At 39.1% G+C, this 19,056-nt stretch overlaps 1 protein-coding gene across 1 annotated transcript in view; it reads right to left on the bottom strand.

Annotated features, from left to right (window-relative positions):
* The window catches only part of LOC124607557 (pre-mRNA-splicing factor CWC22 homolog), a 130,353-nt gene that overhangs the window by 20,353 nt on the left and 90,944 nt on the right, over window positions 1-19,056 (bottom strand). The window contains exons 8-9 of the mRNA XM_047139914.1: window positions 314-415; window positions 100-236 (exon numbers count right to left, since the gene is read on the bottom strand). Coding sequence (XP_046995870.1) covers window positions 100-236; window positions 314-415 — 239 coding nt within the window. The remainder of the gene's footprint in view (window positions 1-99; window positions 237-313; window positions 416-19,056) is intronic.

The raw sequence follows: 19,056 nt of genomic DNA, 5'->3' as shown, positions 1-19,056 counted from the left end.
AAGGTTTCATGGATCATAATATATATATTAATTTTAAAATGGTAAATTTCCTTTATAGTTTGAATACTGTCTGCTACATAATCATTGAGTATTGTTTACCTGACGATGTATTGGACGAACTGCTTTCTGAGGAATCTGATGTGCTTGAACTGCTATCAGAGGAACTGAGTGCCTTCATCAAAGCAGGTAGCATGGAAACTTTTGGTTGAGATTTTAGATGTTCCCGCAGCTCATCTCTGCAGGAAGAAGAAAAACTGTAATCCCACAGCCCACACATCAGAGACTGAGTAAAATAATTAAATGGTACACTTACGTTAGGCCACCCAAACCAATCGAGGTGAAGAAATTTATTGCAAACCTCGTGTTTTTTGGATTATCACGAGGAAACAATCCATCAAAAGCTATCTGCATTGTGCTGAAAATAAAGAACCATAAGTCTTAAAACACACAACCACCAAACAATTTTTAATGATTGACTAACTGTAACAGATGTCATCAAATATTACCTATCTCTCTGTCTCATTAAATGTTTTACATTTCAAGATCTTGCAGTCTGTTGGTGCACCAACTGGTATTTTATTTCTTTAATGCTCAAAATTACCCTTTGTTTAGTGCTCAAAATATAATCTATTAAATTATTTAGTCACAATATGCTAAAAACAAACTAATTTTTCATTGTGAAACAATGACAAAGTCAACAAAGGAAATGTAAAAAGTGACAAGCAAATTTCATTGCTGTGATTCAGTGATTTATGTGGCACCCAACAACTGATTTAATGGAGATTCAGGATGTGAGACCATAAATTGTAACATTCCAACCCATAATGTTACATATCAACTGGAAGGATGAAAGTGTTACTTACAACTGAACTACTGAAAAAATTAAATGAAGTACTCGGTCAACTTTTATATGTGACTTCAAATAATTTATCTCTAGTAATCAAATGTAAAAATACCACGTATAATAAGTATTGCAGTAAGATTTTGGAATATATATACTGTGTTTGAATGTTATGAATTATCTCAAAGAAAGAAATCTATTGACACAGCCAGCATGAATTCCTAATTCCAAAAACATCATTCATGTGCAACACAACTAGCTCTTTATTTCTGGAAGGAATCTCAACTTGATTCCATTTTTCTAGATTTCCAGAGGGCTTTTGATACCATTCTTCACCGGCGGCTTCTAATTAAATTGTGTTCCTATGGAGTACTGTCTCAGTCATGCAACTGCATTTGTGACTTCCTGTCAAAAAGGTCACAGATCGCAGTAACTGACCGAAGGTCATAGAGAAAAAAAGAAGTTTATCCGGCATTCCGCAAGTAAGTGTTATAGGCTCTCTCCTGTTCATGATTTATATAAATGATTTAGGAGTCAATCTGAGCAACCCTCTTATACTGTTTGCAGATGTGTTCTGTCATTTACTATAAAGAAGTCTTCAGCTGATCAAAACAGTTTACAAAATGATACATATGCGAAGTGTGATAACTGACTAAAATAATGGAAATTGTGAGGTCTTCCACATGAGTACTAAAAGGAGTCCATTAAATTTTGGTTACAGGGTACATCATACACATCTAAAGGCTGTCAATTCAACTAAACACCTAAGGATTACAATTCTGAACAACTTACATCAGAACAAGATTACGAAAAGGAAAGTTGTTACTCACCATATACAGGAGATACTGAGTCACAGATAGGCACAACAAAAAAGACTGTTCCAAATAAAGCTTTCAGTCTGTAAAGCCTTCATCAAAAATAGACCACACACACACACCCACACACACACACACACACATGACTGCATCTAAGGCAACTGTAGCCACACTGAAGGCCTTACAGGCCGAAAGCTTTATTGGGAACAATCTTCTTGTTGTGCCTATCTGCGCCTCAGCATCTCCACTATATGGTGAGTAGCAACTTTCCTTTTCATAATATAGTTACATTCCATCCAGGATTTTCCATTGTTTCTCATCGGAACAAATGCATTTTTCGTTGCAGTGAGATCTTTTCATGAACTTTCAATCACCAACTTCCTCTTCTGAATGCAAAAACATCTTGTTGATGCCAACCTACTTAAGGAAAAACAAACATCGTAATAAAATAAGAGAAATCAAAGCCTGCATAGAAAGATTCAAGTGTTAGTTTTTACCATTTGCTGTTTAAGAATGGAATGGTAGAGAAATAGTGTGAAAATGGTTCAACAAACCCTCTGCCAGGCATATAAGTACGAATTGCAAAGTTTCCATGTAGATGTAGATGTCATATCCCCTCCCACACTATGCCATCACTACACTATCGGCTTAATGTTACAACATAGTTATCAAGGTAGTTGAGTCAAATGAAGCAATAAATCTTTTTTGATAGAAGGAGCTGTGGCTTCAACCCATATATATATATATATATATATATATATATATATATATATATATATATATATTAAAAATTAAATTTCCATTAAATTATTCTTGTTATTGAAGGCCTAAAGAAAGTAACGTTAACGATTTTGTTATATTATCTGTCCATAACTAGTGCTGGCAAAGTGGTTTGCATACAAAAATGAGAGCTCAGAAACATACTAATAGGATTTAACAATTTTCCTCTCAATATGACATTTGGGAGATAACACTCTTGTCCTTCCGCTCCATCACATTTCCTCTTATTTTACTTTCCTCAAAAATCTGAATAATACATCCCACTACATACAAAAATGTGGGAATTTAAGGAGATGGGACCTGGATAAACTGAAAGAACCAGAGGTTGTAGAGAGTTTCAGGGAGAGCATAAGGGAACAATTGACAGAAATGGGGGAAAGAAATACAGTAGAAGAAGAATGGGTAGCTTTGAGGAATGAAATAGTGAAGGCAGCAGAGGATCAAGTAGATAAAAAGATGAGGGCTAGTAGAAATCCTTGGGTAACAGAAGAAATATTGAATTTAATTGATGAAAGGAGAAAATATAAAAATGCAGTAAATGAAGCAAGCAAAAAGGAATACAAACGTCTCAAAAATGAGATTGACAGGAAGTGCAAAATGGTTACCAGGGATGGCTAGAGGACAAATGTAAGGATGTAGAGGCATATCTCACTAGGGGTCAGATAGATACTGCCTACAGGAAAATTAAAGAGACCTTTGGAGAAAAGAGAGGCACTTGTATGAATATCAAGAGCTCAGATGGAAACCCTGTTCTAAGAAAAGAAGGGAAAGCAGAAAGGTGGAAGGAGTATATAGAGGGTCTACACAAGGGCGATGCACTTGAGGGCAATATTTTGGAAATGGAAAAGGACGTAGATGAAGATGAAATGGGAGATAATATACTGCGTGAAGAGTTCGACAGAGCACTGAAAGACCTGAGTCGAAACAAAGCCCCAGGAGTAGACAACATTCCATTAGAGCTACTGACAGCCTTGGGAGAGCCAGTCCTGACAAAACTACCATCTGGTGAGCAAGATGTATGAGACAGGCAAAATACCCTCAGACTTCAAGAAGAATATAATAATTCCAAAGAAAGCAGGTGTTGACAGATGCGAAAATCACCGAACTCTCAGTTTAATAAGTCACAGCTGCAAAACACTAACGCGAATTCTTTACAGACGAATGAAAAAACTGGTAGAAGCCGACCTCGGGAAAGATCAGTTTGCATTCCGTAGAAATATCGGAACACGTGAGGCAATACTGACCCTACGATTTATCTTAGAAGCTAGATTAAGGAAAGGCAAAACTACGTTTCTAGCACTTGTAGACTTAGAGAAAGCTTTTGACAATGTTGACTGGAATACTCTCTTTCAAATTCTGAAGGTGGCAGGGGTCAAATACAGGGAGCGAAAAGCTATTTACAATTTGTACAGGAAACAAAAGAAAAATTCGGAGTAGGTATTAAAATCCATGGAGAAGAAATAAAAACTTTGAGGTTCACCGATGACATTGTAATTCTGTCAGAGACAGCAAAGGACTTGGAAGAGCAGTTGAACGGAATGGACAGTGTCTTGAAAGGAGGATACAAGATGAATATCAACAAAAGCAAAACGAGGATAATGGAATATAGTCGAATTAAGTCAGGTGATGTGCTGAGGGAATTAGATTAGGAAATGAGACACTTAAAGGAGTAAAGGAGTTTTGCTATTTGGGGAGCAAAATAACTGATGATGGTCGAAGTAGAGAGGATATAAAATGTAGACAGGCAATGGCAAGGAAAGCGTTTCTGAAGAAGAGAAATTTGTTAACATCGAGTATAGATTTAAGTGTCAGGAAGTCGTTTCTGAAAGTATTTGTATGGAGTGTAGCCATGTATGGAAGTGAAACATGGATGATAAATATTTTGGACAAGAAGAGAATAGAATCTTTTGAAATGTGATGCTACAGAAGAATGCTGAAGGTTAGATGGGTAGATCACATAACTAATGAGGAAGTGTTGAATAGGATTGGGGAGAAGAGAAGTTTGTGGCACAACTTGACTAGAAGAAGGGATTGGTTGGTAGGACATGTTCTGAGGCATCAAGGGATCACCAGTTTAGTATTGGAGGGCATTGTGGAGGGTAAAAATCGTAGAGGGAGACCAATAAACGAATACACTAAGCAGATTCAGAAGGATGTAGGTTGCAGTAGGTACTGGGAGATGAAGAAGCTTGCACAGGATAGAGTAGCATGGAGAGCTGCATCAAACCAGTCTCAGGACTGAAGACAACAACAACAACAACAACAACAACAACATACATATGTTGTGAACTATTTTCTTTTAGACCATTCAGATAACTGCAGTTGTCAATGTTCCTAATGTGCAATGAACCCTTCATGCATAGAATCTTTTACTGATGAACATGTTCCCATTCTTTGAGAATGTCTTGTATTTCTAGCAATTATACCAAAAAATGTGTGGCAGGACAGTCCTGCTGTGTATCCACTAGGCTCCTGGACGACTTTTCCAACTTAATCCCAGAATTCAACTCTTTGCTCTCTTTTGTGAGGTGAAGAAATTACTGATTCTGGAAGCAGAATTTTCTATAGTCTGTCTATTAAATTTGTTCATAAAACATACTTTGTGAAACAGTATGGTTTACACAGCTATTTTTCAAAAGGAGTCATGCTGTGTATGTTTGATTCAAACTGATAAACTAAAATATCATGATGTAATGAAGTTCTTTGTTTTCTATGGTTCAGTGCCAATGAGAATTCATACATCATTGATGAAAGTTTAAAGGAATCTGCTTCTCCATGTGGCCATACATCTGTAGAGTATTATCCAAATGAAGGCTTCAATAAGTTTTTACAAGAGTTGAAAAACTACATTTTTTTCTCATAGCTAACTCCTTCTATTCCCTGTAGAGCAAAATCCATTTCATTGTGTTATAGGGATGTAATTCACTGCAATGAATGGAATAGGACAGCTTCCTTCTACGAGGGTTATTCCAAAAGTAAGGTCCGATTCGCCGTAACTATTGAAATTTGGCGCCAATGACAAAACACGCATGCGCGCCGACTCCCGGCAAGCCTTGCGCGTCAAACGCCGCCATTCGCTTTGTTACTGTTGCTGAGTGTAGTTCACAGTGTCACTTTACAATGTTTAAGACAATTGATCAGCCCACCGATTGTGAAGTAAGGGCAGTGATACGGTTTTTGTCTGCAAGAAACAATTCAGCGGCGGAAATCCATCGGCAGATTACTGAAGTGTACGATCCTAACATAATGAGCGACAGTAAAGTGCGCAAGTGGGTGCGAGCTTTTAATGAAGGACGGGATAATGTGCACGATGAACCACGGTGTGGCCGACCATCAGTGATTTCAGACGATTTGGTCAATGCGGTTGACAAAAAAATTCGTGAAGATCGCCGATTCACTATTACAGACGTAGACATGCATTTTCCGAATGTGAGTAGAACAACTTTGTACAGAATTGTGTCTGAACATTTGAAGTTTCACAAATTGTGTGCCCGTTGGGTTCCCAGGCTGCTTACTGAGCCCCAACGAATGAAAAGAATGGCTTTTGCTCTTGATTTTTTGGAGCGATATCATAAGGAAGGTGACAGTCTTTTAGACAATGTTGTCACAGGGGATGAGACATGGGTTTCTCACATCACTCCAGAGTCTAAACGTCAGTCAATGCAATGGCGTCACACGTCATCGCCAGTCAAGGTCAAGGCAAAGCAGACAATCTCAACACGTAAGGTTATGGCGACTGTGTTCTGGGATAGACGTGGAGTATTGTTAGTCGACTTTATGGAGAGAGGAACAACAATTAATAAAGCCGCCTACTGCGCTACCCTGACTAAACTTCGACGTGCAATCCAGAATAAGCGACGTGGTCTTTTGTCGTCTGGAATCTTGTTGTTGCATGACAATGCCAGACCCCACACTGCAAATGAAACGCAAGCTCTGATCAAGAAATTTGGATGGGAACAGATGGACCATCCTCCTTACAGTCCGGACCTGGCGCCAAGTGATTTCCACCTGTTCCGTTACTTAAAGGAGTTTCTCGGCGGCAAGCGCTTCGACACAGATGATGAAGTGAAAGAAGCAGTTAAGGACTGGTTATCGTCACAGGCGGCCGATTTCTATAACATGGGCATTCAAAAGCTTGTTGAACGATGTGACAAATGTTTAAATAAGTATGGAAGTTATGTAGAAAAATAGATAAAGATGTAAGGAATGTAAATAAAACAATTGTTTTGAAAAAACATTTTAGTTTTGATTTTTTTTTTATAACCGGACCTTACTTTTGGAATAACCCTCGTATTATTACAATTGAAGCTCATTGGTGCAGATACAGAAGTGCAAAAGATAGCCATGTAAGATTTTGGTTTCTCAACTTACTACAGGAAAATGCTAATTTGTTTTATACTAATACACCATGGCAGACGGCTTACTCTTTCTCGCCTGTCATTAAGAGCTGTTATATACATTCGTTGTTTTGTGTTCATTATTATTCTTATTGTTTTCAGAATCATTTTCTATTTTATTTATGTTTTTAAAATCTGATTTGGTTAATGTGAAAAACACATAGTTGCACAGTGATTTGGAGCCCATGTTAAAATGTAGGACCCTTTACAATTGGCTGTGTAAGTCAGTTCAAAGATTTGAAGAAGGTAATGGCATAAAACCTCCAATGAACAATGTCTAGCAAATCACTGTGGTGTTCAAATCACTTTGTGTATTCTATAACATAACATCATTTGAAAAACATGATCAGTGATCAAATGTACATGAAACAGCAGATGATACAGATATATCTGAGGAAAGAGAAAATTCTTCTCGTTAACTGCCTTGTAAAGGATAACACTAATGCAAATACCAATCAGGTCTTCTGGATGAACTGTATGAAAAATGCGCAAGGAAGTCTGGATCCAAAATAAAGACAATATCTTTCACTAAAGCAAATGTACTTTGATCATGGGATAATTAAGAAATTTTTAGTGTGAATTGTTAGAACATCCATCCTCCTTATACAATGCAGGCATTTGATGCCTTTGACATCTTGTCGCCTTTGGAAGTGGAGAAGGGCAAGGCACCACCAACCTCTTCAACACCACCAGACATGTAGATGCCTCCCCCTGATTCGATATTATTATCTTCATCTATATTCTCAATATTTTCAGCCATACCGACTGACTCTGTTGGGGTAGGAGTGTCTTGTATCTTACCCAGATAACGACCCCGATTTCATCACAGAAGATATCAATGTTATCGAGTCAAAGAGGTTGTAGGGCCCAGCAGTTCAGGATAGATGGTGTTTCATGCAAATCACCATATCCTACCACCTAAATGCCAAACTACTTTCATAAGCAGCAGGCAGGAGCTCCACAGTCATATCATTTGCTAAATGAAGACTATAAAAAAATCATCCTGGCAACACACTGTTGGAACGAAGCTGCCTGCTACTGTATCAGACAATGCATTGCTATATGGACTATTTATTGATGCACTGATAATTACTTTGCAGGGACTTATGGACTTTCTGCCATGAATCAGAGGTTCAGACAGTTTTGCGACCATGTTGGCTGCAGATTCCTTGACTTGCACCATAGGGTGGTGGGGTTTCGGGTTCCGCTGAATAGGTCAGGAGTTCACTACACTCAGCTGGCGGCTACACGGGTAGCAGAGGCTGTGTGGCATGGACTGGGCGGTTTTTTAGGTTAGAAGGCCTCGGGAAAGTACGGGGTGGGCTGCAATCTCAAAGGGTGCATGGCAAATACAGGACATGCTTGGATCAAGGAACAGTTGGAATTGTAGTTATAAATTGTTGTAGTTGTGCTGGGAAAGTCCCTGAGCTACAAGCGCTAATAGAAAGCACAGAAGCTGAAATCGTTGTAGGTACAGAAAGCTGGCTAAAGCCTGAAATAAGTTCTGCAGAAATTTGTACGAAGTCTCAGACGGTTTTCAGGAAAGACAGATTAGGCAGAATTGGTGGTGGAGTGTTTGTGTCTGTCAGTAGTGGTTTATCTTGTAGTGAAGTCGAAGTAGATACTCCGTGGGTGGAGGTTATACTTAACAGCCGAACTAAGTTAATAATTGGCTCCTTCTACCGACCCCCAGACTCTGATGATATAGCTGCTGAACAGTTCACAGAAAATCTAAGTCTCGTAACAAATAAATACCCCACTCATACGGTTATAGTTGGTGGGGACTTCAACCTTCCCTCGATATGTTGACAAAAATACTTATTCAAAACCGGTGGTAGGCAGAAAACATCTTCCGAGATTGTCCTAAATGCTTTCTCCAAAAATTATTTCGAGCAGTTAGTCCACGAACCCACGCGAATTGTAAATGGTTGCGAAAACACATTTGACCTCTTAGCCACAAACAATCCAGAGCTAATAGAGAGCATCATGACTGATACAGGGATTAGTGATCCCAAGGTCGTTGTAGCTAGGCTCAATGCCGTTTCTTCCAAATCCACCAGAAACAAACGCAAAATAATTTTATTTAAAAAAGCGGATAAAGTGTCACTAGAAGCCTTCCTCAGAGACAATCTCCATTCCTTCCGAACTGACTATGCAAATGTAGACGAAATGTGGCTCAAATTCAAAAATATAGTAGCAACAGCAATTGAGAGATTCATACCTCATAAATCGGTAAGAGATGGAACTGGTCCCCCATGGTACACAAAACAGGTCCGAACGCTGTTGCAGAGGCAACGGAAAAAGCATGCAACGTTCAGAAGAACGCGAAATCCCGAAGATTGGCTAAAATTTACAGACGCGCGAAATTTGGCACGAACTTCAATGCGCGATGCCTATAATAGGTTCCACAATGAAACATTATCTCGAAATTTGGTAGAAAATCCGAAGAAATTCTGGTCATATGTAAAGTACACAAGCGGCAAGACGCAGTCAATACCATCGCTGCGCAGTGCCGATGGTACTGTTACTGACAACTGTGCCACTAAAGCGGAGTTATTGAACGCAGTTTTCCGAAATTCCTTCACCAGGGAAGACGAATGGAATATTCCAGAATTTGAAACACGAACAGCTGCTAGCATGAGTTTCTTAGAAGTAGATACCTTAGGGGTTGCGAAGCAACTCAAATCGCTTGATACGGGCAAGTCTTCAGGTCCAGATTGTATACCGATTAGGTTCCTTTCAGATTACGCTGATACAATAGCTCCCTACTTAGCAATCATATACAACCGCTCGCTCACCGATAGATCTGTACCTACAGATTGGAAAATTGCGCAGGTCGCACCAGTGTTTAAGAAGGGTAGTAGGAGTAATCCATCGAACTACAGACCTATATCATTGACGTCGGTTTGCAGTTGGGTTTTGGAGCATATACTGTATTCAAACATTATGAATCACCTCGAAGGGAACGATCTACTGATACGTAATCAGCATGGTTTCAGTAAACATCGTTCTTGTGCAACGCAGCTAGCTCTTTATTTGCACGAAGTAATGGCCGCTATCATCAGGGGGTCTCAGGTTGATTTTGTATTTCTGGATTTTCGGAATGCTTTTGACACCGTTCCTCACAAGTGACTTCTAATCAAGCTGCGGGCCTATGGGGTATCGTCTCAGTTGTGCAACTGGATTCGTGATTTCCTGTCAGGAAGGTCGCAGTTCGTAGTAATAGATGGCAAATCATCGAGTAAAACTGAAGTGATATCAGGTGTTCCCCTGGGAAGCGTCCTGGGACCTCTGCTGTTCCTGATCAATATAAATGACCTCGGTGACAATCTGAGCAGTTCTCTTAGGTTATTTGCAGATGATGCTGTAATTTACTGTCTAGTAAGGTCACTCGAAGACCAGTATCAGTTGCAAAGTGATTTAGAAAAGATTGCTGTATGGTGTGGCAGGTGGCAGTTGACGCTAAATAACGGAAAGTGTGAGATGATTCACATGAGTTCCAAAAGAAATCCGTTGGAATTCGATTACTCGATAAATAGTACAATACTCAAGGCTGTCAATTCAACCAAGTACCTGGGTGTTAAAATTACGAACAACTTCAGTTGGAAAGACCACATAGATAATATTGTGGTGAATGCGAGCCAAAGGTTGCGTTTCACTGGCAGGACACTTAGAAGATGCAGCAAGTCCACTAAAGAGACAGCTTACACTACACTCGTTCGTCCTCTGTTAGAATATTGCTGCGCGGTGTGGGATCCTTACCAGGTGGGATTGACGGAGGACATCGAAAGAGTGCAAAAAAGGGCAGCTCGTTTTGTATTATCACATAATAGGGGAGAGAGTGTGGCAGCTATGATGAGTTGGGATGGAAGTCATTAAGGCAAAGACGTTTTTCGTCGCGGCGAGATCTATTTACGAAATTTCAGTCGCCAACTTTCTCTCCCGAATGCGAAAAAATTTTGTTGAGCCCAACCTACATAGGTAGGAATGATCATCAAACTAAAATATGAGAAATCAGAGCTCGAACAGAAAGGTTTAGGTGTTTGTTTTCCCGCGCGCTGTTCGGGACTGGAATGGTAGAGAGATAGTATGATTGTGGTTCGATGAACCCTCTGCCAAGCTCTTAAATGTGAATTGCAGAGTAGTCATTTAGATGTAGATGTAGATGTAGATCAAGTTTATTCACTCACACTGACCCAGCTTGTTAAGGATTTTGTAAACTGTAACTCTTCTGCGGTTGTTTTTATCACATATTAATACAAGCTGTGCACATTCACAGGAACCAAATGAGCATGTAGAAAACTTTCCTTCTCCTTACATTTTCTACAACTTACTGGGAGATTATGAAGTCCAACAAGGTATAAAACTGATGCAAGGTATCTTGGCATTCATCTCACCCAGAAATAGAAATTCATGATACATACACAGCTAGTAAGCATAAGGGCCCTTGTAGTCTGATGTGAGTGCAAGGCAGTATATTAGTATCTTGTTTTTACGCATTCAGAACCATTCAAACTGATGCCCTGCTCACCACTGTCGGAATTCATCCTCTAGATTTAATTATTAGACAAAGGGCATACATGCCTTCAAAGAAGAATTCAAGAGAAAAATAGAAAAAAACGGGAAAAGAGACATCTCGTTTTAAAACAGTTCCTTTAGATAAGGAGAAAAGTTTTAAAAACAGCAATATCTCGAGGAGATGTCGTGTAAGTGGACAGCACTTGAGTATGTTGTTACAACTACAGTTTCGCATAGAATTATCATACTCAAACCACTGGCACTGCAATCTATATGATTCATCTTTACGAACAATACCCCTGTGATCGACCAAATAAGGCCTTATCCAGTAAGTTTATGGCCAGCAAAACTTTAACCTTTATGTACCTGTTTCCATTTTTTACAGCCCTCTTCTGATATTTTCAAAAACATAATCCTTTCTTTTTTTTGGGAGGGGGGCGGGGGGATGGCGCAAACTACAAACTTATCCCAACTTACCCAACATCAAAGTCACTAAATACACTTGAATCCTCCAACTTAGACTGTAAGTTGTCACCAGCTTTGCTGTATCAAATCCTCAATGAGTAAATGCTGTAGTTGTGTTTACAGCACCAATTTAAGCAGGCTGTTAAATAATAACTAGATGGCACAATTGTGCCACATTTTCTTCATTTATCTGTTAAAGCTGCTATGTCATGAATTAAAATTATTTATTATATTCACTGAGACCGTATTTTCGATATTTTTTTAATGCCTATATAGCATGATTTTATAAAAGCCATTCAAAATCAATTAAAATATGATGAACAATAAAATTTGTAGAATTACAATGTTGTGCTGACAAAATGATCAGCAACTGTATTCGATCTTATTATTAGTTTTTCCATCTCACTTGTAATGACAATTTGGACTAACAGCAAGACCATAAAACATTTCTAACTATTAATCACCAACCCAAATTGTCAATGCAACTGAGACGGAAAAATAATAATTTTAAAAGAGTCTGCATTTAATTAAAATAAATGGCTGATTTAAAAGTGAAAACTAATTTTGGGAGCAAATAAATTTTCAGATTCAAAACAACTTTGTGTTGCTACTTGTCAGTAGCCACCAGCAGTAATCACCCAAAGAGGAGCGGTTTCCTTGATGTAATATTGTGGGATTTACAATACCTGATCTGGGAGTATACCCAAGAACTGTGTATTCCACAGCATCATTGAAAAAGCCTGATGTGTCACTACTATATGTCTGTTACTACAGGTATTTTAACTGATTGTGAGTGACTTTTATAAAAGTTATTTTACAGACATAGCATTCTGCCAAAAATAGATCCGAGTAAATACCAAGAAACAGATTAAAACTTTGCATCACTGATGAAAACCAAAAATAGTTTTTAAATCACAATACATCAAATTAAGAGAGATCTATAGTCATTATAAATAAGGCCAATAATCGTAATACACCAAATTTAAGAGATTTATAGTCATTATAGGTAAGGCCAATGCAGTACAATCATGACACGTAGTTGTTGAACAGCATGTTTAAACTGATGCCATGAAAACAACACAATATGTCCAATAATTACACAGTTAGTGACAAAGTACAAATGGTATTTTCACTGTTCAGACGTGATTGCTGCATCTGTCATTAAGTATGTAATTATAGTCATGCAATCTGCACAGCCAATAAAGTCACCGAAAACCCGAGATTTGTTGACAGATAGTCTGCAACAGATAGACCATCTTTGCTTATGAAATTTGGAGGCAGTGTCTGCTCAATAGAGAATGAAATTCTGACAAATAACATTAAGCCAGTTCATTCACTAACAAGTCTGTGTTAACTGCAGAGATGCTCAGATGGTTAAATATTCATCTTTATGTTGTTTATAGTCTCAGACAATAATTTCCAACCACACATCAGGCATCCAGAATGTCATCCAAGGGCAAAAATACATATGAATGAACAACATTTGTGTTATAAATCAAAAGATAACAACTATGACCTCATTCCAGTTAGTCTACTGTTTCTGCAGTTTCTGGAGGGATGATTTCATAATGTATTGTGCAGTTGTTCACAGACCCTCAGATGCAACAAAAGCTTTAAGAGAAAACATCAATTCACTAGTACATATATTTCTCACTCACACCATCATTATCAGAGCAGACTTCAATCTAGCAATACTCAATTGGGATAATTACAGTTCTGTAAATGATGGTCATAATAAGACATCCTGTGAAACATTACTAAATGTCTTCTCTGAAAACCACGTGTGACAGGCAGATTGAAGGCCCATTCTTGAGGGAAATGTACTTGATCTAATGACAACAAACAGACCTGATCTCTTTGAGGATGTCCACAGTGAAGCTAGTATCAGTGACCATTAGACAGTTGTAGCAACAATGATTACCAAAGAACAAAGGGTAACCAAAACACGTAGAAAGATTTGTATGTTTAACGAACTACATAAAGACACACACACTATCTCTCTCTCTCTCTCTCTCTCTCTCTCTCTCTCTCTCTCTCTCTCTCTCTCTCTGGGCATATGTAATGGTTGTTAATGGTATAATGGTATCACAGTTAAAGAGTTCAGACACTCATGGATGAGACTGGAACTGAAATTGAGATCAGCAAAACAAAAGTAGTAATGCTGAACTCCATTTTCAAACATTCCATTAGAAAGGAAATCCATGAGTAACGCCCAAATGTAATTCTTACTCACTGCAAAGATGAGCGAAATAGATATGTTCACGGTGTTGAGAAACATTGAAATTGTTAATACCAAACAAAGTTCCTATCAGATTCTACATCGAATTCAGGGATGAGATAACACTCCTTAAACAATAACATACCATATAGACCCCTCTAGTGGTTTGAACCCCCCATGAACCATGGACCTTGCCGTTGGTGGGGAGGCTTGCGTGCCTCAGCGATACAGATGGCCGTACCGTAGGTGCAACCACAACGGAGGGGTATCTGGTGGTGGTGATTAGTGTTTAACGTCCCGTCGACAACGAGGTCATTAGAGACGGAGCGCAAGCTCGGGTTAGGGAAGGATTGGGAAGGAAATCGGCCGTGCCCTTTCAAAGGAACCATCCCGGCATTTGCCTGAAACGATTTAGGGAAATCACGGAAAACCTAAATTAGGATGGCCGGAGACGGGATTGAACCGTCGTCCTCCCGAATGCGAGTCCAGTGTGCTAACCACTGAGGGGTATCTGTTGAGAGGCCAGACAAACATGTGGTTCCTGAAGAGGGGCAGCAGCCTTTTCAGTAGTTGCAGGGTCAACAGTCTGGATGATTGACTGATCTGGCCTTGTAACATTAACCAAAACAGCCTTGCTGTGCTGGTACTGCGAACGGCTGAAAGCAAGGGGAAACTACAGCCGTAATTTTTCCCGAGGATAGGCAGCTCTACTGTATGATTAAATGATGATGGCGTCCTCTTGGGCAAATTATTCCGGAGGTAAAATAGTCCCCCCTACGGATCGCCGGGCAGGGACTACTCAGGAGGACGTCGTTATCAGGAGAAAGAAAACTGGCGTTCGACAGATCGGAGCATGGAATGTCAGATCCCTTAATTGGGCAGGTAGGTTAGAAAATTTAAAAAGGGAAATGGATAGGTTAAAGTCAGATATAGTGGGAATTAGTGAAGTTTGGTGGCAGGAGGAACAAGACTTTTGGTCAGGTGATTACAGGGTTATAAATACAAAATCAAATAGGGGTAATGCAGGAGTAGGTTTAATGATGAATAAAAAAATAGGAGTGCGGGTTAGCTACTACAAACAGCATAGTGAACGCATTATTGTGGCCAAGATAGACACAAAGCCCATGCCTACTACAGTAGTACAAGTTTATATGCCAACTAGCTCTGCAGATGATGATGAAATAGATGAAATGTATGACGAGATCAAAGAAATTATTCAGGTAGTGAAGGGAGACGAAAATTTAATAGTCATGGGTGACTGGAATTCGTCAGTAGGAAAAGGGAGAGAAGGAAACATAGTGGGTGAATATGGATTGGGGGGAAGGAATGAAAGAGGAAGCCGCCTTGTAGTATCTTGCACAGAGCATAACTTAATCATAGCTAACACTTGGTTCAAGAATCATAAAAGAAGGTTGTACACCTGGAAGAATCCTGGAGATACTAAAAGGTATCAGATAGATTATATAATGGTAAGACAGAGATTTAGGAACCAGGTTTTAAATTGTGAGACATTTCCTAGGGCAGATGTGGATTCTGACCACAATCTATTGGTTATGAACTGCAGCTTGAAACTGAAGAAACTGCAAAAAGGAGGGAATTTAAGGAGATGGGACCTGGATAAACTGAAAGAACCAGATTTTGTAGAGAGTTTCAGGGAGAGCATAAGGGAACAATTGACAGGAATGGGGGAAAGAAATACAGTAGAAGAAGAATGGGTAGCTCTGAGGGATGAAGTAGTGAAGGCAGCAGAGGATCAAGTAGGTAAAAAGACAAGGGCTAATAGAAATCCTTGGGTAACAGAAGAAATATTGAATTTAATTGATGAAAGGAGAAAATATAAAAATGCAGTAAATGAAGCAGGCAAAAAGGAGTACAAACGTCTCAAAAATGAGATCGACAGGAAGTGCAAAATGGCTAAGCAGGGATGGCTAGAGGACAAATGTAAGGATGTAGAGGCTTATCTCACTAGGGGTAAGATAGATACTGCCTACAGGAAAATTAAAGAGACCTTTGGAGAGAAGAGAACCACTTGTATGAATATCAAGAGCTCAGATGGCAACCCAGTTCTAAGCAAAGAAGGGAAGGCAGAAAGGTGGAAGGAGTATATAGAGGGTTTATACAAGGGCGATGTACTTGAGGACAATATTATGGAAATGGAAGAGGATGTAGATGAAGACGAAATGGGAGATAAGATACTGCGTGAAGAGTTTGACAGAGCACTGAAAGACCTGAGTCGAAACAAGGCCCCGGGAGTAGACAACATTCCATTAGAACTGCTGATGGCCTTGGGAGAGCCAGTCATGACAAAACTCTACCATCTGGTGAGCAAAATGTATGAGACAGGCGAAATACCCACAGACTTCAAGAAGAACATAATAATTCCAATCCCAAAGAAAGCAGGTGTTGACAGATGTGAAAATTACCGAACTATCAGTTTAATAAGTCACAGCTGCAAAATACTAACGCGAATTCTTTACAGACGAATGGAAAAACAGGTAGAAGCGGACCTCGGGGAAGATCAGTTTGGATTCCATAGAAATGTTGGAACACGTGAGGCAATACTAACCTTACGACTTATCTTAGAAGAAAGATTAAGAAAAGGCAAACCTACGTTTCTAGCATTTGTAGACTTAGAGAAAGCTTTTTGACAACGTTAACTGGAATACTCTCTTTCAAATTCTGAAGGTGGCAGGGGTAAAATACAGGGAGTGAAAGGCTATTTACAATTTGTACAGAAACCAGATGGCAGTTATAAGAGTCGAGGGGCATGAAAGGGAAGCAGCGGTTGGGAAAGGAGTGAGACAGGGTTGTAGCCTCTCCCCGATGTTATTCAATCTGTATATTGAGCAAGCAGTAAAGGAAACAAAAGAAAAATTCGGAGTAGGTATTAAAATTCATGGAGAAGAAGTAAAAACTTTGAGGTTCGCCGATGACATTGTAATTCTGTCAGAGACAGCAAAGGACTTGGAAGAGCAGTTGAACGGAATGGACAGTGTCTTGAAAGGAGGATATAAGATGAACATCAACAAAAGCAAAACGAGGATAATGGAATGTAGTCAAATTAAATCGGGTGATGCTGAGGGGATTAGATTAGGAAATGAGACACTTAAAGTAGTAAAGGAGTTTTGCTATTTAGGGAGTAAAATAACTGATGATTGTCGAAGTAGAGAGGATAAAAATGTAGACTGGCAATGGCAAGGAAATCGTTTCTGAGAAAGAGAAATTTGTTAACATCGAGTATAGATTTAAGTGTCAGGAAGTCGTTTCTGAAAGTATTTGTATGGAGTGTAGCCATGTATGGAAGTGAAACATGGACGATAACTAGTTTGGACAAGAAGAGAATAGAAGCTTTCGAAATGTGGTGCTACAGAAGAATGCTGAAGATAAGGTGGGTAGTTCACGTAACTAATGAGGAGGTATTGAATAGGATTGGGGAGAAGAGAAGTTTGTGGCACAACTTCACTAGAAGAAGGAATCGGTTAGTAGGACATGTTTTGAGGCATCAAGGGATCACAAATTTAGCATTGGAGGGCAGCGTGGAGGGTAAAAATCGTAGAGGGAGACCAAGAGATGAATACACTAAGCAGATTCAGAAGGATGTAGGTTGCAGTAGGTACTGGGAGATGAAGTAGCTTGCACAGGATAGAGTAGCATGGAGAGCTGCATCAAACCAGTCTCAGGACTGAAGACCACAACAACAACAACAACAGTGGTTTGAAAAAAATCAAAGGTCATATTGATCTACAAGTAGGGTGGCAGTGATCCACAAAACTGCCATCCAATATCTTTGACACCGATTTGCTGTGTAGCCTTAAAACAGAGCTCAAATGTAATGACTATTTCAAACAGAATGACCTCCTCCATGCCTACCAGCATGGATTCAGTACACATAAATCATACGAAACTCAATTGTACTTTTCTCACATGACATCCTGAAAGCCATGGATCCAGTCAAGGTTCAGTACAAGCAATACATCTTGACTTCTGAAAAGCATTTGGTTCATAATCACACCCGCACTTACTATCAAAAGTATGATCATATGAGAGATCAAGCGCAATTTGTGACTGGATTGATAAGTATTGTATCAGTTGCCACAAACTATAATTGCTCTTGTTTCAGTATCTCCTGTAGTTTTGGCTTGTTGCTATTGTTCTTACAAACAGTACCAAATAGGGTTGTTAAATGATTTTTTTTTTCCTTACCTACTTCATTATTTGTGATAAACATTTCATTCTTTCAACAACATTTTTTTTTCCCCCAGTGCAGTTACAGTTCAAATTATGGGTTGGCAACTGGTGGCCTGCAGGCTGCATCCGGCCCACGATTGGTTTCAATCTGCCCCACAGAAAAAATTCCATGTGAACAAAATATGAATGTACTCTCAAATGGTACATAAGTGGACAAGAAAAAATTCCTGGATTTCCTAGTTAAAAATATGCACATTTTCCTGGAGGAAAGTACATTTTTTCCATGTTATGTGACAATATGCTTTTCCTCAGAGCTATAAAACTTATCAATCCTTTAAATGGTAAAGGTTTTATACACTGGCATAGAACTTCCCTGCACTTTAGGAAATGAAAACTTATAAAAATTCAACATGTTTTGGAAATAACTTTGATGTGAGACAACACGTAGACTGCATATTTTCATATTACAAAAGTGTAAATAAAAATTCCGCCAAATACAGCATGGTAGCTTCCGAAGCACTAAAATCAATATTGCGCCGCACAATGTGATTTTCTCAGCCAATCATTATTCATGTTATATGATCTCATCAGCCAATGACAGCAGATATTCCGAGCACAGGGCACATGATGTACCGTAACCAGCCAATAGCAACATCAATGTTAAGTTGCGTGAACACACAAATAGGAAAAGATGAAGATTAATGTATATACAGTATAGCTACAAGACAAGCTAACCTTCACATATAATATTGGTCTGTTTTAGTGTCTGTCACCCTCTAAGATATTTCAAACACAAATGAGCCGGTAAAATTTTAAATAATGGCATAAATGGCT

The sequence above is a fragment of the Schistocerca americana genome, chromosome 1 (genome assembly GCF_021461395.2).
Source record: "Schistocerca americana isolate TAMUIC-IGC-003095 chromosome 1, iqSchAmer2.1, whole genome shotgun sequence".
Classification (NCBI taxonomy): Eukaryota; Metazoa; Arthropoda; class Insecta; order Orthoptera; family Acrididae; genus Schistocerca; species Schistocerca americana.
Note: the sequence above shows the minus strand (reverse complement) of the source record. Positions and strands in the feature narration are given on the sequence as shown.